The sequence below is a fragment of the Colletes latitarsis genome, chromosome 8, assembly GCF_051014445.1.
Source record: "Colletes latitarsis isolate SP2378_abdomen chromosome 8, iyColLati1, whole genome shotgun sequence".
Classification (NCBI taxonomy): Eukaryota; Metazoa; Arthropoda; class Insecta; order Hymenoptera; family Colletidae; genus Colletes; species Colletes latitarsis.
The window spans coordinates 28,956,940-28,982,709 of NC_135141.1; the positions used below are offsets into that span (position 1 = coordinate 28,956,940).

Below are 25,770 nucleotides of genomic sequence, written 5' to 3' on the forward strand. Positions count from 1 at the left end.
ACCATTTTTACGACCTGTATCATTTCCCACCTCATAAACGCGATCGTAACAATACATTCAAACAATATGTATCATACATTTTCGAAATAATAAAAATGTTTATCTCAAGTATATAGTTTGCGAGTCATCTTTGTCTCGATCGTTTTTAGTTTAAAATACTGATTTTTACTTTTTTGACAACGTTAACGATAAAACTATTTCACGGTGATTCGAAAAGTTTCGTTCTGGGGATCCAACCGTGAAAAATGAGCCTCGAGGGAGACCCAAATCCATTTTAAACGAAGATCAATTAAGAGTCATGGTGGAGCCTAACCCACAAACAACTCGAGGTCTCGCAACAGGCGCTAAATTTGTCGATACGACTGTTTCTTAATACCTAGTCACAATACGAAAATTTACAAAAATAGACGAGCGTATATGCAATCTCCAAATACGATTTAAATTGCCAAAATAAAATATCGAAGCTGGATCAAAATAAGTTTACGCGAACCTGCAGTATTTTGAGTCGAAGCCAAAGGGTGCATACTCTACGTGTGATTCACGAAAATTAACGCGCGTCTTGCGATTGGGGATTCCATAATTCGTAAAACGAACAAACAGATGAAAAAAATAAAGAACGATGCGACAGATCCGTGAGTCACTGTTGCTGTGTGTCTCGTCGGTCAGGGACGAGGCCCGTGCCAAAACCTTGCGCGATCGATCGTTCCACCCCCGTAATTTTCTTCCCGTCCGTGTATTCCGATTACAAGCGCGATCGATGGCGTTACAAAACGACGACTGTCCCCGGTCGTTTTCGCGTAACATCGAAAAGAGAAAACCTTGCTCCCTTCCGGGAATCCTCCGAATGCTCTGCGCCACAGAGTTTATTAACGGTTGTGGCCTTGCCACGCTCCAACGATCGAGAATCTCGCCGGTTCGCGTTTAGATTTTCATTTAGATCTGAACTCCGCCTGCGATCCGACGATTACGAGTTACCGTTACCTCTTGAACGTGCCTTTTGAATTTTTACGAGCGAAGAACCGGCGCGAGAAAGAACGCGAGATCGTTCCCCGCTCGTCCCGGTTGTACGCGAAACCGTTTCCGGTGGCTAAAATAATTTTTTCCCCCCTCCCAAAACGAGCCTCGTCGCAGGGAGTAATTCAATTCCAAGATTCCGCCTTCTTGATTATTCTCGTCTCCGAGCGCGTTCGTGCGCCGTTTCCGCGTTGCTGAAATCTCGAAACTGGGACGCGGTTCGGGGAAACGATAATAACAAATATCATCGTGGTGAAACTGTTTAGTAAACATTCGAGATACGGGTAAAATACAACGCAAACAGATGCTGTGCAATCCCGGCGAGATAACTACGGAGTCGTTGCGATACGCGGCGAGGGACTCTTGGTTCCGCGATCAACACCCGACATCTGGACCGACGTTGGTTGATCTAACACCGTTCGTCGGCCAATACACCCCTCGTCGGTTGCGTTCATCGATTGTCGAGAAACATCGACTGCAAGGAAACCGTTTCATTGATTGTCAGGTCTAGCAATCGTCAAACTATCATCAAGCAATCGTTCAACAACTGTTGAGAAATCCTCACTGATTGTCAGGTCTAGCAATCGTCAAACTATCATCAAGCAATCGTCCAACAACTGTTGAGGAATCCTCACTGATTGTCAGGTCTAGCAATCGTCAAACTATCATCAAGCAATCGTCCAACAACAGTTGAGGAATCCTCACTGATTGTCAGGTCTAGCAATCGTCAAACTATCATCAAGCAATCGTCCAACAACTGTTGAGGAATCCTCACTGATTGTCAGGTCTAGCAATCGTCAAACTATCATCAAGCAATCGTCCAACAACAGTTGAGGAATCCTCATTGATTGTCAGGTCTAGCAATCGTCAAACTATCATCAAGCAGTCGTCCAACAACTGTCGAGGAATCCTCACTGGTTGTCAGGTCTAGCAATCGTCAAACTATTATCAAGCAATCGTTCAACAATTGTCGAGGAATCCTCATTGATTGTCAGGTCTAGCAATCGTCAAACTATCATCAAGCAGTCGTCCAACAACTGTCGAGGAATCCTCATTGATCGTCAGGTCTAGCAATCGTCAAACTATCATCAAGCAGTCGTCCAACAACTGTCGAGGAATCCTCACTGGTTGTCAGGTCTAGCAATCGTCAAACTATTATCAAGCAATCGTTCAACAATTGTCGAGGAATCCTCATTGATTGTCAGGTCTAGCAATCGTCAAACTATCATCAAGCAGTCGTCCAACAACTGTCGAGGAATCCTCATTGATCGTCAGGTCTAGCAATCGTCAAACACCGTCGATTATCAAGCATCAACTGTCAAAGATCAGCTATCGAGAGTCAGAGAATTACCAAACGATCGTAAAATGAACATTAAACGCGCATCGTAACACCTGGAATGCAACCGTCCATCGATCGTCAGGCGTAATCTATCAAAGAATCATTTATCGACTGATCAGGCAACCGTTAGGGAACCTTGAGGCAACTATCCATCAACTGTCAAAGAATCGTCCAACGACTGGCAGGGAACAGTCAAGCAATCCTCCAGCAACCATCGAACGACTCTTAAGAAATCATCTATCAACTGTCAAAGAATCATCCATCGACTGTCGGGTAACCGTCCTTCGAAACATTCTTGGACAATGGTAATTTAGACTAATGCACGGTGGAAAATTAATATTCACGAGTACTGTTTCGAAATAGCACTGATCAAGTTCAGGAACTATTGTCCTAGATTGTTGACCCTCTATCTACACTTTTGATGTATAATTTAAACCTCTCCCTTCATCCTTTCAGCATTATCCTTTCGTAAAATATTTATCCATCTTTGGTAATTGATGTAACGAAAAGTGAAGACCTTCTATGCATTATAAATCTGTCCTAACACGACCCTCTTTATGAACCTTAATGCGACCCTCTCGTAAACCTCGATGTCCCAATGGAGACCGTATCGTTAAAAAGTTGTCGATCCCTCGTTTAGAGAGCCTCGAAGGCGCGTATCGAGGGCGTTCTGTGGCCCTAGGGATCGGAATCGAGGCCAAGAATCACATGCATGCTGCGTGTGAGATCCTCGGGGCGCGTTGCGCCAGTGTCTTACGCAACCCAACACTTTTATCAGTCTCGTTGACGTTAATTAATTGTAAGCCTCGGATGCGGAAGGAGCTAAGTTCGGAGAGATAAGCTCGCCACGCTTCGCGAGCGATTTAATTGCGCGTCCAGCTTGGCCCGCGAGTCGCGATAACCTTCGGTGTTTCAGAAGGATCTACGAAGTTTCACCGAAGATAATACCGAATCGCAGAAACCAACGACCGTACGTGGGCCGTTCCGTCCCGGATCAGTCGCTCTTCGAATTTTACTGAAATTTATAAATACGAGGGTACCGATACAGACACTGGATAGAATTTTATATTAAATCTTGAATTAAATTCGTGGTAAAACTACGAATTACACAAACCTTCGAACGGAGTTTTAATCGATTAATTTCAATCGACCAAGAGATAGACTCGATCAACGCTCGTGCATTTCGTATCTATAGTTGGGAGAAAGAAAAACCAGTTAAGCTCTTGACTCATGGAGAAGATAGGAATAAAAAAATTCTGTGCAGATATGTACGTATAGAATTCAATCTTCTATAGTTCTTTTATCGAAAATGTGCAACGATCGATTGAATTTATTGTGTTATTTTTGTTGATCCGTAAGAAATCGCTATCTCGTATTAGAGAAAAATGCATTACTCTTCGAGACCAGCCTTGATACTGATTTCTGCACTTGACCTTTCAAATTTATTACATTATCTCGAATTTAAAGAAAAACGTGTTATCTTTCAAGGCTAGATACGGAATTTTTCACTAGGCGATTGTTCGCACGTGCATTGCGAAACTTGACGCGAAATGTTACTCTTGCTGAACAACTCGAAGTTCTTTTATACCATTCAGGGCGAGATTTTGATGCGTGAAAAAGTTTAGAACGCTAACGATATTTTCTAAAGCAGAATCTGAATCAAGAAATTTTTTCCAATCCAATCTCACATACGCGCCAAATTTCCTGCAATTTTTATCCTGACGAATACGCAAGCAGGCATACTGAGAGGATTTGACAAGAAACGGTGGGTCTGAAAGTAGAAGGAGCGAAAGAAAGTGAGAGGTAAAAGTAAACTTTCAAGACTTCAATGCGATTGCTCTTTCAGCGTAGTTTACAACAGATTGGACTGACTGCGGAATTGTATGAAATTCCTAAAGAGTCCCGTGAAAGTTGATCATAAAATGGATGCAAACTATCGCTTACGACCGAAATGGATTGAAAACCGTTTAAACTGTTGATATCTCTGTGACGGTGAAAGTAACTCCATAAATACGCAAACTCTTATGCAAGGTGAACTGGTAATCCAAAACAAAGTTTATTTGGCCACACGAAAGAAGAAACAGAACGTCTCATTAACGCCTTAAAATACACATCGACGACATTACGTATTTTTGGTATTATTTTAACACGAAATGCACGGTTCGATTAAAAAAAAAAAAAAATACAAGCGCGTGTAAGAAATATTGCCCCACGTTCAGGCTTCCCTCCAAGAATTTCTTGCACACTCGGTTAGAAAACTACTGCGGCCTATCTAGCTGTTGTTGCTCGTTTAATTACCAAAGAATCCGCCATCGACGCGTGCTTCGCGCGTTGTCTTGCGTAGTTACACCGGTGGAACAAAATTAGAATTCTCATTAAAGAATCGCGAACAATGTTCCTGGAATTACGTCGACGTAACGATTGATAATTCACCGAGTTACCCGAAGGCCAAGTTCACCGACTGCGGATTAATGTTGCAACGTCAACGATCGAGAGCGCGTTGCGCTTGAATTTATCAGATAACGACGCGTAATCGATCGACAGACCGGGGAGACCGACATTTTGCTCACCTTCTTCTTGCGCGGGTGTTGCTCCTCGAGGTAATCCGGCACTATGCCCTCGTCCAGGGTGGTGGTCGAGCCCGGGGTGCTGCTCGACGACGAACCGGACACGTTGTAGGAGTAGTGTTGCTGATTGTGCGAGGGATGAGCCGGTGTCGGCCACAAGGAACCCGTTGTCGGTGCCCCTTCGTCGCTGAGGGGCGGACTAGGGGTGCCACTTCGCCAAGAAGCCCCGCTACTGCTGCTGCTGTTCGACGTACCGCCGACTCCTGGTGAGCCGACGACCACGCCGCCGCCCCCTCCTCCTCGACCTCCCCAGGAACCTTGACGAGGGGGCAGGAATTCTCAAATTAATTATATCGGTCGGCGACCTGGTGTTCGCTATGGTGGCGACACCTAGGGATTTTTTCAATTGTACGATATCGTCCCATCGAAATCGCCGTCAAGGTTTTGCGTCGATGAAAACAGCCTGGGGGGGTGATTTCGATGGAATTTCGCTCGGTATCGTATTACTGAAAATTTCCATCACTGTCCGTGACCCGTATATGGGTCGTATCACTACGCTATTGGATACTCTACTGAGAGTCCGGACAGTCAATGCGTTGGATAATATCCGAAAAACGTAAATGGGGTGTGAATGTAATGCGTCGAATAAAAATATCTATTCGAAGGGTTGCACCGCCCCAAAACAAGTATTTTTAGGAATTTCGTGGCCTTTCGGACGAGAGGATACCTTTGAAAGCGACAACCGTGATTCGATATCCAGGGAACGATCGTATTTCGGTCGTGTAATTCGCTTCCCCCGTATCGCAGGAATAAAATTAGGATCAATTGCCGCGTTCCTGGTAATAGTAAGCATTCGCCGCATGATACTGACCGTAATTGTGCTGGCAGTGAAGTGGCAGGGGATTGTGAGGACTGTGTGGCGAGCATGAGAGCGACATGAGGACCAGGGCAGCGGTGCATTCGTCCATGCAGTCGCCACGCTCGTTGGTACGGCAACCCTCGCGACCACATCCATGGGGTATTCGGTCGTTCCAACCGCTGTACAACCGTTCAGAGTCGTTGCTCGAGCTGGGTCGCCGCTTCCTGGATCTGAAACACGTCATAACAACAAATTATAATTCCTAATCCGTGGAGAATGACCTGCTACAGGACTTCCCAACCTACGAGGCCTCGTCTAACTCGTATCTAAAGCGATCAGACGTCTCATATGAGATGCCCATTTTCAACCCCCGAAATCATTTAAAGAGTTAACTCTTTGCGGCACAGGATTTCAGATAATAAAATAGACCCATCTTGCATAGAAATTTTATTGCGTTTTAAATTAAACAAAATTGGTATATTTTTATTAAATTGGTCGCAATAAACCTTCATGTATTGGCACGTTGAACGTTGCCAACACAAGTGAATGCATTTGTAGCATTTCTTGAAGATATTACCAACTGCTTTACGTAAATAAGACGAAATATAAACGTATGGGGATGCAGCTATTGCAATATTTCGAGGTGGGACTAAAAATGTCCCACCATGCATTATGGCGTGCCCCAAAGAGTCAATAAATTTGTGAAAATATTAGAAGCGTGCGGATAACCTAAAAATCGGGTCGAATGGTTGCGAAACAGTTCGGTTGCTCGAGATACACAGTTCAACTGCGCACAGTTGACTAGCTGGGCGTCGCGTGGGAAGTACTGCGCTAGCTCCATCTATCGTCAGACTCTAGAGTGGGGATTCAGGGACCAATCGGACTCGCGTTCTTCTCACTAGCCAACATTTCGCAAACACACCGTGGAATCGCTATTTCCACTCAACTCTAGCCATATCTCGTTCTCAAAGCAAATAAGCTTGAATAATAATTTTAATGAACGAATGAATTCTTCACTAATTTTATCATTTCTACCCTCAGCTATTATAGTAATTCCATCGAAGAACAATAAGAACGATGTTTATCGACTAAGAACGTCAAATTATTCACAGATCGCGTGGGCGGTCGAAGCAGACTCGTTCGTTACGATTCGATTGAGAAATCCTTGCATCACGTATCTCGAGGACGTTGACCAGCGCGGCTGTGAGTCAATAAACGGACTGTTTATATACGAGCCCTTTTATAGCGTAGCGGGTCCTATAAATGTAAATGATGGTTGAACCGATGAGAGAGCTCAGGCACGAGGAAGCAGTCGAATTCGATAACTATACCTATTTGTAGATCCGTGGACTACCGTTTCCAACAGTGTCGCGCGTATGTACAAACACCGGTAAACGATCGATTCGCTGACGGGGAAGGAATAACAGAGATTAAACTGGTCACGTAACGCCATTTTCCGCGACGTAACCTAACGTAACGCAGCGAGATTAGTGGATGAACAAGCAGTTTCGTAAGAGGAAACGTTTTTTTTTTCTTTTTTAAAAAACGACGCGTACTCTTGTCCTGGTAATAAGAGTCTGTCGTCCGTAAAACGAAAAAAAAAAAAAAAAGGAAAAGAGAAGAAAATTCAGGGGAACAATGGTCGACGACTGTTCCTTCCAGGAATTTTGCGCTTCTGTAATCGCGTAAAATAATGTTTTTCCAGCCGATATTCCCCGGATAGCGCGGTCGTTGTACCGTAATGTTCTAATGACCGACGACGCACTGTAAATTACAGTTTCCCGAGAAAAGCTGTAAAGATTCCCGCGATAACATGCTACGGGCTTCAACCTGTTCCGTAGATTGGTACCCTGGTCTCTTTTGATCCGGTGAAGTCGTTATTTTCTTTGTTCGCGACTCTTGGACGATTGTTCAACGCGTGGACTATCGCGTTCGGTTCATCAACGCTCCTAACGGGGCTACGTTTCCTTTTGATCAACGCATTAAGTTTTCTTTGACTCTAAAAACAGTAATAATAAGCAATAATAACTATCAAAAGTAACGGGTCGAGTAATAAATTCGTTCGCGTTTTTTTACGAGAATATTAAATATTCCAGAACTCTTGCTCGATCGATGGTACAGGCGCCATTTTGTTCTATCGTTTCCCGCCATCTTTCGGGTAGTTCGTTATTTCTGTACAGAAAATCGCGTGTATTTATTTTATCGATGATTTTTCCACTCGTTTGCTAAATACGAACGCCGACTATTTCTTTAATATTGTTGCTTTTAATTTATCTTTCGCTGTTAATCGTCGAGCTACGCGCTAAAAGTTAATAATAAATTATTAATGTACCGTCATCGAAGCGAACGCGCAATAAAAAATATCTTTTTTATGACCGATAATTTGCCGTGATTTGTTTTTTACGCTTAAAGATTGTTTAATCAAAATGTGTACTCGATAAGAGTTAATCAATGTAATTGACTGTTTAATTCAAACAGCAAGCAAGGAGAACTGTGCGGAGAACTTATAATAAACATAATTATACTGTTCATTGCGTTAATAACCAATTAATTAACCAGGGGTAACATGTGTCGGTATATGGGTCAATACTAACGCGGATCGTCGAAATAATTTACGTTAACAACAATTTCAATGGGCTTTATGCAACAGTGACTGTGCTTACAATTTTCGAAACGTACACGTTGTTGGCTCATACGTGCATTTTACTTTGATATTAATTAAAGGTTAACTATTAAAGTAAATAGAATAATCCAAAATACGTTTGGTCTCTGAATTAAATTATAATAAATTAAATTCAAATAAAATTGTCAAGAATTTGTGGACGACGCGTGCAACGATTACGCAACACTAAAAATGTTAACATTCCGATCGAGCGGAGAATGTTTGCTCGTTGCAACGATATTATAATGGGAAAAATCACTTAGCAACGTTTTACGATTTGAATTTAAATCTTTAACGATACTCGTGAAGCGAGCAGCCTGTGACAAACGTCCCTTGATACACTGTCCCCGCGAGTAGATCGAATATTCCTCGCAGGGACACTCGACACCGAGTAATCAATAGAAACCCCGACATTCTCGGAAATTACGGGGTAAATTTTCCTCGTTATCTGCACCGATCGGATATCAGCCGGTGTCGCGGAATAACCGGATCGATATCGATGTCCTGCAAGGCACCCCCATCGACCGACAACGTAGACGTCGATCTTTGCCCCAAAAAGAATTTTCAAATTCCGCGATACACCGTTTGAGAACCACTGTAAACTTTCAAAGATTCGTCCAGTGTCGCATAAACCGAAGGATCGCGGTGCATTTTGTGTGAAAGTCGCCCAAAGCGAGCGCGTTAAATTGGCGCAAAAGTAACGGTGACTCGAATCCTTGAGGAACTCAACGCGCATAAGCGGAGGCTCCCACGCGTGCAACGCACGGCACAAGATACGCTTGGTACGTCTCTTTGGTGCGCACTGCCTCCTAAAAGCAGCCTTTTTCACGCGACGCGAACCTAAACCGTAATACTAACATCACCAGAGACGAGTATTCTGCAAATAAAAATTCAACCTAGTTGTCGTAAAATATCAGAGTGCATAGTTCCATTCTGTAATTTCCAAGGTATGTCAAGATGGCGTCCAGAAAAATTCTAAAGTACCAAAAGGATCAGAAACGAATGATAAACAATAATACGTTCCCTCTCCCCGTGTCGCGATAATCGTCGAGCAGCGTTCAACCCAGACGCGCGTGGTTTCTGGTTCCGCGGACTTTCTACAAACCAGGCACAGGTTTCACCTTCGCGTCGCTCTTTCTCCGGGGCCTCCCCCGGAGACTTTCATGCCCGCAGCTTTTCAGACGGAACGCGCGGACCGCGGTCCCGAGGCGTACGGAGACGCGGAACAGAACGTACGGCTCCCGTCGACGGGCGTGCATACGAAGGACAAGCGGTACGTACGCGATATTCTCCCACAATGGCTCAGGGGGAGGGTAGGGGAAAGAGGGGTAGAGGGGGACACGACGCGAAACGACGTAGTCAAGGCCGCCGCTTAGCCGTTCCGCTCGGACCGGTACATCGAGAGTCGAAAGTGAAACGTCGCGTTAGCCAGCGCAAGGAATGACGCACGAACTAGACGGTATTTCGAAAGTAACACCTTCTGGGTACACACGCCAAGCCGTCCCGTTTTCGTGCCGCTTACGCGCTCGCGCTCGCCTAACCTGCAGCTTGATTCCCACTAGCGGTCCCAACCCTTCGCGGCCGTACGTCGAACTGTACCCCGCCTCGTAGCTCCCAACCCTGTCGTAAAAGTAGAATGCGGTAGACTAACCTCTTTCGCGCCAATTTTTCTCAATTCACGATAGTACGATGGCACGGTTGGATTCCCATGGATTTCAGTCACAATCTTTGATAAATAACTTAGATTTAGCGTATCTAGTCTAGCATTATAAATCTGGTAGACAGAACCGATCACCTAACCTGAAATTGACGCCTCAACTCTTGGCGGTCATACGTCGAACTTCCGATAGACTAGCCCCTTTTGCACTAATTTCCGTTGATCTCGGACACAATCTTTTACAAATAATAGCACACATTCGATACATTTAATCTCGCGTTATAAACCTGGCAGATATTAGCGTGTTAGTCAACCTTAAACTTGATTCCCACTGGCGCCACAACCCTTCGCGGCCACACGACGTACCGAATACCACAATTTTTAACTCTGCCGTAAAGTAGAACGCGGTAGACTAACCTCTTTCGCGCCAATTTTCCACAATTCACGATAGTACGATGGCACGGTTGGATTCCCATTGATTTCAGTCACAATCTTTGATAAATAACTTAGATTTGACGTATCTAGTATAGCATTATAAATCTGGTAGACAGAACCGATCGCCTAACCTGAAATTGACGCCCCAACTCTTCGCGGCCATACGTCGAACTGGGCTCCGGTCATAATTTCCGATAGACTAGCCTCTTTTGCACTAATTTCCGTTGATCTCGGACACAATCTTTTACAAATAATAGCATACATTCGATACATTTAATCTCGCGTTATAAATCTGGCAGATATTAGCGTGTTAGTCAACCTTAAACTTGATTCCCACTAGCGCCACAACCCTTCGCGGCCACACGACGTACCGAATACCATAACTTTTAACTCTGCCGTAAAGTAGAACGCGGTAGACTAACCTCTTTCGCGCCAATTTTCTGCAATTCACGATAGTACGATGGCACGGGTGGATTCCCATTGATTTCAGTCACAATCTTTGATAAATAACTTAGATTTGGCGTATCTAGTCTAGCATTATAAATTTGATAGATACTAGCCTGTTACCTAACCTGAAACTTGATTCCCACTAGCGCCACTGCGTAAACTAGAATACGATAGACTAGTCCCTTTTGATACTAATTTACTTTAATTTACAAGAGTATGAGAGTATTATTGAATATCCTTTGATTTCAGACATGATGTTTTGTTAGGTCGAAAACGTTTGCAAAGGAAATTTACGCCTTATGAATGTTAATGATTAAACGAATTTCTTGTTCGATCAAGTTTTGTCGTTTTATTTGAATAATTATTTACATTAAAATCGACGTCACGGATTTCAATAACGTTAAAGTATGCCAGAGGGGAAAAGTTCATGGATGTTCCAGAGCGAAACGAACAGTTTGGGTTTAAGACGATAACGACGAGTTGGCGATTCTAACGTCTAGATAACTTATAATTATATATTATTTTCCTGTTACGTTCTGATGGGTATAATTTCAAAACTAGGATTGTGCAACGATCATTTTTTACTTTAGATTGCCAGTGACCTTCCCCTTCCGGCATACTTCAAGACCATTGAAATCGGCGAGATCGTTAACATGATAAATAATTACCGTATTTCGAGGATAAAGAGCCTCTTGCTAGGGACCCTTCAACAAAAAAGAAAAAAGTTCGATAAATTAATAAACAGATCACGATCATCATATCTGGGTGTTTTCATACAAAATGGATAAAGTGGAAAGCGATGAAATCGTAAATTTAATAATGAAAAATATTTTTTTTTTTTATGTGGAACGTATTACCTAATACCGAGAATCAATGACTAAAGTCTTTCAGCTCGCGGCAAACAAGCCATTAACTTTCCATCGAAGAATGCTATACATAATGGAGTAGACTCGGTTAATCGCAAGTTTCGAATTCGGATTCCACGCTATGTAGATTTATTATCCATCGTGTGGTTCGTTAATTTGAAACTGCAATATTGTTTTCGTTTGCGCCTACCGCTTATCTTCTCGCATCGATTGCTATAATATTTTCTGACGGGCACGAGGCGTCGTGCCTCTCTTGAAACGCTCGATGGGAATCACGCATAACGGACCGAAGGCTGCGCATGAAAGTTGAGACCAGAGCAGAGAGTTGGCGATCGGTCGATAATTACCGTCGAATCGCAACAGGTAAGTGGAAGGTAACCATGGAGAATGGTGGAAGTTACTGGCTATGTGGAAATGTGGATGAGACACTGACAGGGGGGAGGGGGGCTCTAACGAGTGTGCTTCGAGGGAGCCCGGGGTACCGTTAAAGCCGCCGCGAGCCGGAATGCGGAGGATTCGTTTCGCGATAATCGCTGGAACACGCTAATTGCGTGCGAACCTTGTCGACTATCTGGGTAAAAAGTGTCGTAAGAGGGGGTGGTTCCCTGTGCGATAGAAGTTGCTTATTCGCGACAGTTGGAAACGTTTAAGATCACCGAATGTCGAGGAATCAGTCGAGCGCTTGCGAGAGAGACAAGAGCCCTCTGGTGGCGCCACAGGTGAATTTGATGAAACGCACTCCTCCATCCTACGTTATTCCCATCGTTCTCTTATCCTACGATATTCGAGTCACCAAAAAACCAGTCGCGACTCGAAGGAGGACAATTCACACCGAAGCGCCGGTAACGGTAGCCTCCGGCGAGAATCTGTCCCGCGAAAGTCCCAAACGGTACCCGTCAATTTGGGCGTTCGCGCGTTGGAAACTGCTTGTCCATGCGGCTGTCTCCTTAATTAAAGAGACACCGCGTGGTTCGGTCAACTAGCTCTCGCAGAGACGCTTAACAAAAACGAAGGAGAAAGTAAATTGGTCCGGATGCACGCCCGCTGCCTTGTACTTGGACCGATCGACCCAGTCGACGACGTCGGGGATAATCTTTCGTCGTCTCCGTCGCGCTGGCGTCTTCCTTTTTCTGCTAATTACGCGACCAAGGGAGGACGAGAGCTTTGCAAGAAAAATTGGAGCGTGGGACGATCGATCGACCTTCCACCGATTCGACGGCGCTGGCTGCGCTTCAACACAGCCGGCGGATCGAGGTTACTGTCATTGGCAGCTTCAATCTGCTCCCGCGTCCTATCCCCGAGGGATCACGTTTTGGCAGAAAATTGCGCCAGTTCCTTGAATACTCGGATAACAACGCGAGAACTAGCATGTCCTAACAATTGGTCGAAGGGGATGTTAATGGCGTTCGGATCAGGAAGTTTACAGACTACGGTACTCAATTGGCTTCTTCGAGTTAAAGGATTGCGCGAAGATCGATGCTGGTTCTTAGGCACAAGCTGCTTAACATTTGGCTGCTCGAGCTTGCACGCTTCTGAGCGCTAGCATGGAACGCATATTTATTGGCAGCTGAATGGAATGTCTTTGAAGCCCAACTAAAGCAACTGATAGGCCTGTATCTATTTAGCTTGGCGTGAGTTGACATACACGAGATCTAAATACACGTATTCGAGTGCCTCCGACTTAACAAATAATGGGACTCAAATGATTCTGTTTATATTGTTCTATGGACGAAAGTCCATAATGCACCTTCTATGCATCTGTGGCGTTACCTTCCGTACTCCTCCCTCATCTGACTACTCAATATCTCGTCGTCTTAGGGATCACCAGGTTCAAACGTTTATGCTACCACCTATTGATCTTGGCGTAAGTTGACACACGCGAAATTTTTAGGTGCATGTCTTCTGGAGTTCATCAAATGATTCTGTCTAGACTGCCACGTGGACGAAAGTCCATTCATGAAAGGGATAATTGCTAGATTCAAATGTCTATGCTACACCACCTTCCTATCATTGGAACCGAGGTTCGCAGAAGTTACACAAGGCCTCAGAAAAGCCACTCATCCTAACAATGATACTTTGTCCGTGCTCGACGCGGTTTGGTAGCCAGACTTCTGCGTTTCCTACGGTCTCTCTCTCTATCTGTCTCGGTTGCGATGGCTGGCAGAAAACGCAAATAAGCGTCTGCACATTAACGACCAGCGTTATCGTCGCGCGGTGACGTAACGTTACGCAACGCGTCCGAACGAAGGACAAGGCCTGAGCATTCGAGGCGACGAATCGATGAACCGGGAGGATCGTAAACGTCGCGATACCACTTGGATCAACGTTCTCCTTAAATCGGTACATAACGACGTGTTGCTGATTAGCCTCGATAACCTATAAAAGGCGGAACCGACGACGATCGTCTAGACGATTCAAATTAGCCCCGTTAAACCCGGTTGCATTAACCGAAGGTCAGCCGACGCGCTGTTTTCGCTGCGCCTCGTGCAAGAATTATGCTGACCGGGAATAATTAGCAGAGTTGGTCAAGTGACTTCGACGTTCGGCGAGGTGTTTTATGCTTTCGACCCTTTTCAGGTCACCGGATCGATGCACGAGTCCCCGCACCTTCTGCGTGAAAATTTCTATGGCGAGCTTCTCTTCCCGTAGGGGTCGAAGACGACTCTCGGTCCAAACATCGTTCGCCTTTGCTTTTATGTATCTTGTAATCTTTTGTAATAATAGAAAGTAACTCCAAGAAGAAGAGAATATGAACGGAGATAAGATCGAGGATGGGAGAACGTCTGCTTTTGTTTGAAGTCGCTGGTTTTTGAATCAAACGTTTTCAGGGTCGTTACTGGGATTAATTAGAGTACCATCTGTACAAATATCTTCGCAACTCGGTCTGCTGTTCAATGCATTGACTGTTAATGTCAAGGATAGTCTGTGGGCGAACATTCTCCACAGGCTTCTCTTATGAAGTATAATGAAGATATATAATTGCAAGAATAACGTTATAATTTGCGGTATATTTCGAGTTTTCGCTGGAAAGGACTCGACTAAACGAGGGAACAGCTAACTGGTAGTAAAAGAGGCTCTAAACTGCTGTACAGAGTGAATCAATAACGACTGGTACCTTCGGCTTGGAAACTATAGTAGGGGACAAATTCTTCCAATAGGAGAAGCCATCACGGTAACGTTTGCTTTTCAGGTTCGCTTCCCGATACGCGAAGGTCACCCATTGGCGTTTAACACGTTTAGCACGGATCGGTTAAACTTCGCGCTAGCCTCTCGTGTGTTCCGACGACAAAGTTAGAAATTTCAGTTACGCTACGTGAATTTCAACGAAAATAGAGAGGCTGACCAGCGACCTTTGAAACGAATACGATGACCTACAACGCGACGTATCTTAAGGTCGACGAAAGGTAATTACGATAAAGAGTACTCGACGCGAACGACTAGGTGAAAAATCCAATGACGCGCCGTATGCTAACACGGGTCACGGGTTATTAAATTAATAGATATTGTCGCTGTTTGATTAAAACAAGCAAAACGTTGAGTCACCTGGATGCACGATAACGATCGACGATTAACGCATGCACCCAACGCAACGAGAAAAAAAAAAGACTCAAATCTTTTATTTAATGAACATCAGCGAAGCACAAGCTCAAGAATTGACGAAAAAAAAGCTGAGAAACACGTTTTTTTAATCAAACTATCAGGTGTAAACTAAAATGGAAGTCACGGAAGACCTTGACAATGTATTTGTATCGTATTGAATTTGTATACGTATGGAACTAGTAAACGATAAAGCGTGCTGGGCGTTATTAACGTAAACTTGACATTGCGGAGCCGGCGATGGAAACGATAATTGTTTGTGAAAGGGCAGCGTGAATTTGTTGCGTAAGCGTAACGCGGCCACCGCGTGGAATAAACGTTTACGTACAGTATGCGTTCCCTCATCTTGGATTTAATTTCCTCCCGGCGCGCACACCGATCGGACTGGGAGAGGCTGTCGTAAAGAGGAGATGCTCTTCCGTGTCCTGGCTCGGTGTACACGGCCCCGCGGTTGCCCCAGAAACCGTAATGCACTTCGCGTTATATGGGTCGGGACGCGCATTGATCCATATTCGGAGAACGACATCCCCGTGGCCGGGTAAGTGGGTCACCGACTCACGGAGGCACACGCGGAACTCTGTTACCAGCCAACCCGTTCGTTCGAAGCCGTACGGAGCTCCTCCCATACAGAGCCATCGGAGTGACTGCTCGTTTTCGAGTGACAAAATCGACGACTCGAATACGGGGTAGCAGGACGGTGCCCAGGGCAAGAGCAAAACAGTGCCCTTGGACGCCGTGTTACGAGGGCGCAGACAGACTTTATAAGAATGCCACGCCCGTTTTCGACCTGACAAATCCTAACTGCTGGACTCTTCCTCGGTAAACGATGAAAGAATAATTTCGGGGACATGTCAGAAAAAGAATGTTCTCTTGAGTCCAAGTGAGATGGTCTTTAGCAAACAGTTCTAAAATAGTGGAGCTTCAACAGGTCGATGATTCAAACGATGGCAAAAAGATTGATCCGTTATCCGAATCCAAAGACTGTTGCTGGAAACCAGAAATCGTAGCTCAAATGCACGGTCATCGGAGGCACTACACACGGCCAAGTTGTAAATTGACGCGTTCGTGGTACAGGACACGTCCCCCAATTGTATATCATTCCGTATATCTTCCCAAACGTCTACCTTAGAGTAACCCGGGTCCTCAACGTACCGGTGTTCGAGATTTACAGGGAGTCTGGCTCTGACAAGTCTGCACCCTTCATCGTTCTTCCGACATATCTACTAATTAAACCTTTCGAAAGTGCTCGGATGCAAAAATTTCCAAAATACACACAGACTCTGTTCCAAGCCTAGACAAACTTTCATAATCGAGCGTATAGTTCGGGCCACGATACAGCGAGGTCATAAACTAAACTCTTGAAGGGGCCTTTCTGAATGTTTTTCTGTGTCCGTAATTGCACTACCTTTTTGATTTTCTACCTGCATATATTACGAGCAGGTAAATTAAGATATTAAAAACTCGAGTAAGGCCTTTACCAGTAACGGTATCTCTAAAAATGGCGACACTGGATAAAACATTTCTTCGACTCTGACTATGGTCTAAGGTACTTATCTGCTCGTATTTCTGTCAATTCGCTGATCCCGATAGCTGAAACATCTTTACCAGATTTTACGAGCTTGTTATATCGTGGCCCGGACTATACCTTTTTTCCCTGCACGATGACCAACACGTACCGGGTGTTCTTTTCCATGGACACGAGCGTCTGTTTTGCAAGCGTAATCAACGGACGAGCAAAGCACGTGGGCGATCGTGGCCTCGTTAGACTCGCGCGCGGGAAGGAACCACAGCCTCTGAGTCGAAAGCGTGGTCGATGAAACGCGAGGGGAAAGGGTACGGGTTTTTCCTGGATTGGGTACAGGCTACACCCCATAAGGAACGCGTTGGCAAGTGCATCGATCTGGTCCCAAACGATATCCAGGTTACGGAGTCGAACCGGCGGGTCACTACGCCGGATAAAGGAACGCTCTAGCCCGCTGGCCTGTATCGAGCGACCCGATTCCGCGGCGGGACAACCCGGACAACCTGATTTCGACCGCGTCGACCCCATTCGCTGACCCAATTCCCCCAATTACGGCTGCCTCCGGAATTTACGGTCACGGAGAACCTGGGGGTCTCGGGTAAATCCCCCTCCCCCACCTCTGCGCCAGGAACGAGGCGTTTTCGACATGGGGTTCGCTGCTCGAGGGGGAGGATAACGTTAATGAAACTGACGCTGGTGAACGATTGAAACCGTTTAAGCTCGAAGTCAAAATAAGTTCAATACCAAATTGTGGCTAGTTTCCAATCGTCTGAAAACAAAGCGTCGTTTTCGTGGACAACTCGAGGTGTTTGGTCTGCCAGTCGACGCGTTGCAGTAACGTGCACCTTAAACCCTCTCGATGCTCCTAGAAATGTGGGTCGTCCACATCGTTTCACTTTCGCTCGCAAATAATCAACGCGGTGCATATATTTTAAGGTCGTCGAGGAACGTTTCTCCGGTGGCCGCTAATTACGCGAGGAATCTCGAAGATCTTTCGATCCGCCGCGACCCGAGGGCGTCTAATTAGTCGCGTTATCTCGTCGACCTCCCCGCTAAAGGTCGTTTCGAGCAAGTGCATCGCGTCCCTGGAAAAGAAATGCTCTAGAGCCAGGCAAGGTCTCCGAAAATTTTGCACGATAAACGCGCGCCTGGATGTTGGTACGCGTGCACTGTTCCCGTTTCATTGGCCCAGATTCGCCATTGGATAGAGAGTGACCCACCCCTTGACCAGTCGAGGTGGGAGAGAGCCAAGAGCGTCGTCACCAGAGCCCTATTCTTCTTCTACCTCGCCTCTTCTTGTCTTCCTCCCTTTCCTCCTTCACCTCAACAAGTAGCAGAGGCTGCCAAGTACTACAACAGGTTCGTCGTATGCACCGGCACGCGCAGAACGTTGACGAGACGGAAAGGGTCGCGAAGAAACGCGACGGAGGGACGAAGAAAGCAGGAGGAACGGCGAAAGAAAAGGGAAAAAGGGCACGACGGGGAGGGGGGGACGGGAAAACAGGATGGCTGAAAACGACGCGTGGCTCCGTGTACCTGACCCATTTATCCGATGCGACTCCGCACCGGTGGCTACGTAGCTGTATCGATCGGCCTAGATCCGTGGCCCCAGCCTGGCACGACCTACTATTTGTTAGGCCACCTTAACCACCCTCCTGTACCGCTTACTTATTCTCCCGCGTACCCCGTCCGCGCACAATTGCGGCTCGACTTTGGACGATCCTCGGCAAGCTGGCTCCCAAAACCTTAACAACCTTGCGCCAACGAACGAACGAAGGTCGCTACCGATTCCTCGCTGTCTCTATCCGGCATTAAGTGGAATATAATGACCCCCTAATGGTCGAAATTCCCTTGGAAATTTAAACGTCTACCTGGCGACGAGTCTATGGCCCGATCTCAGGGCCCCTCGAACCGTTCACGAACCCAACGATGCACCGAGTGGGACCGTTGGCCTTTTCCCACACGCCCACGGGACACATTGTGCATCACGGAACGATAATTTAATAAATCATGAGTGGAACTAAAAATAATTTCATGCACGAAGGTCTACGGTCGTCATTGGTGAATCACCCCACCCTCCCGTGCTCGAACGATGGGACATTGATCGGAAAAGGCAATTCACGGGGCAAGGTCTGGATTCTACGCAGCATTTAATTATCCGTAGATTTAATCGGTGTAATTAACTCGTATTTCGATCGAACCTATTCCGATACTTGGGCATAATTTTTGTTAACTTGTTATGAAAATTTTAATCAAAGAATTTGCTTTCCAAACGTAAATCTAGGATTATGTTCAGCCAGCGCATTTGAAACAAGCAGAGCGAACTAGAAGTCGTTGCGTAAGTTTTCGAGCAAATTAAGCAAGGCTACATCTATCCTGCATAGTGATCCACCAAACAAACCATATGGCTCATCGATTGACTATGGGACCTCACTTTGAGTAAGCCTGGTTTAATCTATACAGCTGTGTCTATTATGTCGTACACAGGGCGAACCACGTAACTTGTCTCCCTAAATAGTAAACGCGTTAGGTTTAAAAACTATTCAGCCTCTTTGCAAGCTTTGTTTCCTTCGATGAACGTTCATCATATTTGCATAAACTCGAACATCTTAAATATCTCCCCTATTTTTAACAATCTTTTCCAAGGTTATATTTTTCTGCGTACGCGCGAGAAACGAAACGCAGTTAAAGATGGCGTCGTAAACCCTAATCTCGTTGCACCAGCACTTCCGAGGATCCTGATACGCGATCAATCTCGTACGACTAACAATACGAGAAGCAACTAAACAGAATATTTAGCGTGGAATTCCTCCAGTGGTAGTATTTATAGTGCACACAATCGTAAGTGTAATTTACAAGCGTCGAGGGGCACACGAGGCGAGGTATTCAAAGACGCCACGCGCGTTACGCCGACTCCGTCGTACATCATTCCAATTGTCGCTGATGTTGTCTCAGTAAACGAAGAAACGTTGAAAGGGAGCACGAGTTCCGTTAGTCGCCGCAAAAGGGAGGCGATATTTCACGCTGGTAAAAAGTTGGGCTACGTTGTAAAACAGCCTCGTTTGCTCAACCTTGCCCTTTCACACTGCTTGACACACGGTGCAGTCGTAACGGATGGTATTACGCGGCATAAAAACACATAATAGATTCGTAACAAACTTATACGGCGGATATAGCGCTCTTGATGGATCTCGAAAAATGTTCTCGATGGAAAAAAGAATGTTTAATAAATAATGCGGTAAATTTGATCGTAAAACGAATATTTGAATTGCCCGAAAGACGACAGGATGATCATAAACCAAGTAAATTGATACGAAAATTGAAGATTTCACGATAAAAGGTTCGTTTTAACTCTTTGCGGCACAGATTTTAAATTAAACAAAATTGATATATTTCTATTAATAAAGGTATCACATGATCTAGAAACATAAAAACATAGTAACAGTTCAATTAAATTTGTTGTTATAGGGTGGGATTGAAATTGTCGCAATAAACCTTCCGCTTGCAACAATTGATGAACCTGTATTGGCACGTTGAACGTTACCAACACAAGTGCATGCATTTGTAACATTTGTTGAAGATATTACCAACTGCTTTACGTAAATAAGACGAGATATAAGCCTATGAGGATACAGCTATTGCGATATTTCAAGGTGGGACTAAACATGTCCCACCATGCATTATGGTGCACCACAAAAGGTGGGGCACTTGTAATACCAGCGTGCCCCAAAGAGTTAAGAATCGTTTCAATTTTTATACCAAGTCTCGGGAAGTCTGTCCTACTTGTGCAAGAACACGAGAGAGCCAAGGCAGAAAGTTTCGCGAGACAAAAATGACATCTGCCAGTCTGCGGCTGTAGGTCAAGATCGCGCGACTCGTTGGCATATTTTGTCGCTCGAGACCTTGGCTCGCGTGTGTTTAGGTTTGCAATACCGGGGCAACAGCGGACCGTGTTCCAACGTTTCTCGTCGCAGCCTCGTCCTGGCTGGGCCAGCCTTGCGCAACTCCGTTTAGAACCGCGTAGACAATCGACGGACTCCATCGACTATGGATTGTTCTAGGTCAGTTAACCGTAGTAACGAGGATCTTCGCGAGCCACCAGGCCCATATAAGCTCCTTCGTGGGAATAAGGAATTTCATGGATACGAACCGCTATAATCGCCAATTCCCCGCCTCTACCAAACGTCCTCAAACGAGTCTAAACTGTACATCGCAATTTGTCCTACTTATTTGGTATTCCACGAGTGAAAGTCCTTCGTTCACACTCCCACGTTGGACACCTTAACCCATCGTCTACCAAATTGCTCTTCTTTTTCAGATTGAAATTATCATCGAAGTTTATTCGTTTCGCTAAAACGATCCCCCCAAATATTACGAATTAAATGGAAGCTGAACAACTCCGAACCGTGTCTTCGTGCGGGCTAACACACATTGGCGTTAACGAGCAATTTATTACTGGTCCAAGCCGATCATCAGAGCCTCGAGACGCATTTATTTCCCATTAACGTAGCTTCGAACCCCTTATCTTAATAGACAAAGGGTAACAAGGGCTACGTTAAGAGATTTCGAATGCAACTTAAGAGAAAGGCTCGACAAGACAATATTCGTTTAAACTTCTTCGCGTGAGACCGAATACGCTATAGGGGTAAACAGTACGGTGATTGGCCCCTTACGAAATATTAATTTAATAATTTTGAACATAAAATCAACATGAACGGTCTCTAAAAAATTAGAGATTTACAGTAATACAAATAGAATAACGAAGAACTTGTGGAGAAACATAGTTATTGGTCAGATTTTTAAATCTTTTTATTATTCCCTGTATAAATTAGTCTGGAAGTTACATGCGCCAACAATAACAAAGCAAAACAGTAGAAGGAATTTGAGTGATTATAGAGGATGTTACGAAATAAGTTTTTTAAATATGCTTTTTAAAATAGCCAACAACTGTTTACCCGTGCAATTGCATCGCAGGACGCTTTGCTTGGCGCTATAGCGAAGGAAGCAGAGTTATGATCAGTATTCTGGTGTCGACCACCCAATTCGAAGTTCCAGTGTCCGAGTGTTATCAAGATGGACGTTCATTGGACTTAATTAACGCGTTAAAGGGCGACGAACGAATGGGTCGAAGGGAGCTCGCACGCGTAGTTAGAATCGAAACAGGACGTCGTGTCCTGGGGATGGGTGTTCCGGGGTTTGCTAGATACCAGGAAGGGGAACATATACAGAACGTGGTAGTGCACCTGACCCATATAACTGTCGCGGTATTGATCGACCTAATTCCGTAAAGCCACCTCCTCGCCGCAGAGATTGCCGGCCGAAATTACGTAAGCTAACCTACTGACTCACTGCACCCGTTGCCGCAGCAGAAACTTTCAGTTGTTACGCCCGTGTTTCGAGTTGTTCCTCCAACGACACGGTTTTCCTGTTCGTCGACGAACAGAGTCAAGTTCGATGCTATTTCGTACGCATCCGTTCAGCCCTCGACCCGTCCAGCGGTATGGATTATTTCTTCAGAATTAAAATAGACCGGTCCAAATGAATTTTTCAAGACCAAACGCTACCGGGCGGCCACGCAATTTATTCTCGAGCAAACGTACCGGTTAAAATCATTTTATTCGATCGCTGGTAAAACATCGTTGACCCACGATCCTTAACGAATTTATATTTACGCGTATTCGAAATTTTATACCGTTGAATATCCCTGCGTAGGTGCAGCTAAAAATGCTGTTACAAAACCTAAACGCAGTCTACCATAACTATGGTAGACTAAACAGTTCCCACGCATCGTCATGCCCCTCGGTGGATTCGAGACTTTAACGATGCTTTCGCGTAACTCTTTCGAGGGTGTATAATCTACGTTTTTAAGAATTTTTCTTGGAATCAAAGAAATTTTTACCAATGTGGAATTATGTATTACGTAGAAAATACATTGTCAGAAAAATGATTTTTATATCGTCTTTTTTGGGTCGTGAGTTTCTCGATGGCGTAAGGCGAGAAAATAAGGGCCCGTCGTGAAAACGCTGAGATATCGCGATGCTATTATGATTTTAATAAGCTTTAGTTCGACGATGACAGGCCGCTGCTATCGAGGAAGAACCGAGCAACGATCTACTTTATCTCAAACGTAATTAAAATGAAGCTCACCTCCGTCGTCGTTCGAGGAGCAGTTACAAACTAGGCGCATATGGGCGAGGACGATATCAAGGAGAAAACAAGGAGAAGTTACGACCCAAAGAGGATCGTCGGCAGCCTTGTTACGCGAGAAAAGTGCTTACAGCCAGAGTTGAGCACATTTTCTTTCCGAATAGCGATTCAAAGTCTCTATTCAACTAGAATTAAATGAAAATAAAAATTGTATTTATTCGTTATTCGACACATTTATCTAAATAAGAATCTTGTCTGTGAATAGGGCCCAAAAGTTCGTACGTGCAGCCACTCACGTAGCCTCTCCTCGCGTGCACGGTTGCGTGTAAAAGACCGAACGAACGAAACGGGGCCCGTTCGAGCAAAAAGAGACATGGCCAAAGGACGACTACGGACGGATGAGTCAGTGATATTCATCTTCTAACATCGAGCGAGTTGCGTTTTTAAAAATAAGAAAGAATTCTTAGTATCGTCGGAAGTATAATATTGTTTGGCATAGCTCAACAAGTTTAATAAGAGTGGCAGGGATGAGACCAGGCGATTAGATTATCAGCTGGGTGTATAGCCTGGCTAACGAGTGCCATCTGATACCGTTTAAAGCAAGTCAACACTATGGAAGGATGACAAGGACCTTCGTCGTGCCGAGTTCATCTTATTTAACTTGTTGAAGTGGGTGGCCAATTTAATAGCTAATAGATTTTTAAATTAATTAGCCATTTTCAATGGGAAGCCAATGTTCACTAGCTAAAAATACACGGGTACTTTTAAATAAATTTTCCCCGACCACAGAATCCCAACAAAACAAGTCTCGAGAATTGAAAACTAATTCTAGCGTGTCAAGCAGGATTCAAACCGTGTTACCGAATAGTTCGTTTCGTAAAGAATCCTCCCTTGTCTCTCTCGCAAGCAGAGGCTTTCCCTTTCCTTTTCCATCTCATCCACAGGACGTTACAAGATCGTTACAAAATCCCGAAGTTTTGGATGCAAATTCGACAAGAAACAAGGAAGAGGCAAGCAGTATCGGGAGGATCTCGACCCCCAGTCACCGTGATAAATTTCACGCGATATCCTTGGCCGCGGTGCAAGGTCTCGTTAAATGGTAACCGGGCCGCATATGCTTTCGTCATCGATACCATCGGGATTCGAAAGGCACTCGATTTCTCTTCTGTGACCTTTCCTTTCACGTGGGGCAGGTCGTGCCTGGGCCAGGTGCAGCCACGACCGAAAACACCGACAACACAGGCCGTCTACCTGCGTAACTTCGTCCCCCAGGCGCGGCCACCGGACGTCGCGGAGGATCCCCCCACCTTCCTCCTCGTTCCACAGCCTTCGCAGTCGTCCTTTGTGAGAGGATCCTCGGAGGCTCCGGTCGTGCACGACTTCGGCGCGGGGGGAAAAAAAACCGAAAAGTCGAGAGAGGAGGTCGTTGGCATCGGTCGTCGGTCATGAAACAGCCGTTCCACCCTTCTCGCGGCGCAGAAACGATCATGGGAGGAGGAAAAGGCAGAGAGAGAGGGAACGTAGAAGGAGACGGGCGTAGACGAAGACTCTGCCCAAAAAGATTGGAATCTCGAGTCGCAGGTGGGTGGAAAGCGTGAGTTTGAAGACCTCCGCGTCGGCCAGAGCCAACGTTGGAACGTTCTTTTGCTTCCTATTCCGAGAGTCTCGTTTTTTTTTTCTTCGTACCGATGGGGGCGAGCCACTCTTTCGGGGTGTCTGATTCCATGTTAGGGGACGTTCTGCTCGCAGCTGCCGCGATACGTTTCCGTCAGATTTCAGCGACGGTGTGGGCAGAGGATGTTCCCCGACCCACGAACGCCGTCGAGTATTTTTGTATCGCGTCCGAGGGGTCGTTAACCTATTAATTGCTAGCCCTCTGTTCGGAGGACAAGCAACTTTTTCGTACGAAAAATTTTCTCCGACGTGAATTTAAAAAATGGTCGAGCGCTGTACACTGCTACGTTCCGGGATTGATACAATCTTTCTCGCGATAAAGTAACTATTGCTGGAGCTGCTATTAAAATATTTTTTAATAGATTCGGGAGAAGTTTCTCTGTTATTTTTCTTTCGTCGCGATTCACCTGCGTTGGAGATACGAGCGGCTCCCGGGGCCCTCGAGGGTCAAAGCACCGTGTCTTCGTCGATTCGGGATCGATTCGGGGTCCCACGAAATTCTCCCCCGAGGCCCTCAATCGCGACAGTTGGATCGGATTCCACGACGTTTAACGAGGGCGAGAGAAAAGCATTTCGACGGGCTGCGTGCGACTGTGAGGGCGAGGGACAGGTGTCCGGCGAGGGTGCATTCACGGTCTAACGATCGGCGGCAACCAGACGCCTTTTAACGCTCGCACGGTGCAACGTGTGGGTGCAACCTTTTCCAAACTCCGAGGGATACCTTCGATTTTTTGGGCTTTGTAACTTCTGTCCCCCCACAAACGACCACGAGACCGACGAGACCCGCTACGAAACGATGCGTTCGCTTTTTTGCAGTCGATCCTCTGGTATTCTCGACTCTTCGACGATCTTTCAAGAATTCAAGAAATATCTACCAAAATACTAAGAATCTTCATTTAAACACCGCCTCGATAAATAGATCTAATTGTTTCCCCTTTCAAAATTGACAAAAATTACTTTGTTTTCTTTGTTTTGGTGTTTAAT

At 45.4% G+C, this 25,770-nt stretch overlaps 1 protein-coding gene across 5 annotated transcripts in view; it reads right to left on the minus strand.

The window, feature by feature from the left end:
* Positions 1–25,770, minus strand: part of Glut4ef (Glucose transporter 4 enhancer factor) — a 101,601-nt gene that overhangs the window by 33,639 nt on the left and 42,192 nt on the right. For 4 of the 5 annotated variants that reach the window (XM_076771275.1, XM_076771277.1, XM_076771278.1 and 1 more), the window contains 3 exons: positions 11,649–11,684; positions 5,792–6,009; positions 4,924–5,237 (listed from right to left, as the gene is read on the minus strand). In XM_076771275.1, coding sequence (XP_076627390.1) covers positions 4,924–5,237; positions 5,792–6,009; positions 11,649–11,684 — 568 coding nt within the window. The remainder of the gene's footprint in view (positions 1–4,923; positions 5,238–5,791; positions 6,010–11,648; positions 11,685–25,770) is intronic. The other variant, XM_076771276.1, reaches the window with a different exon arrangement.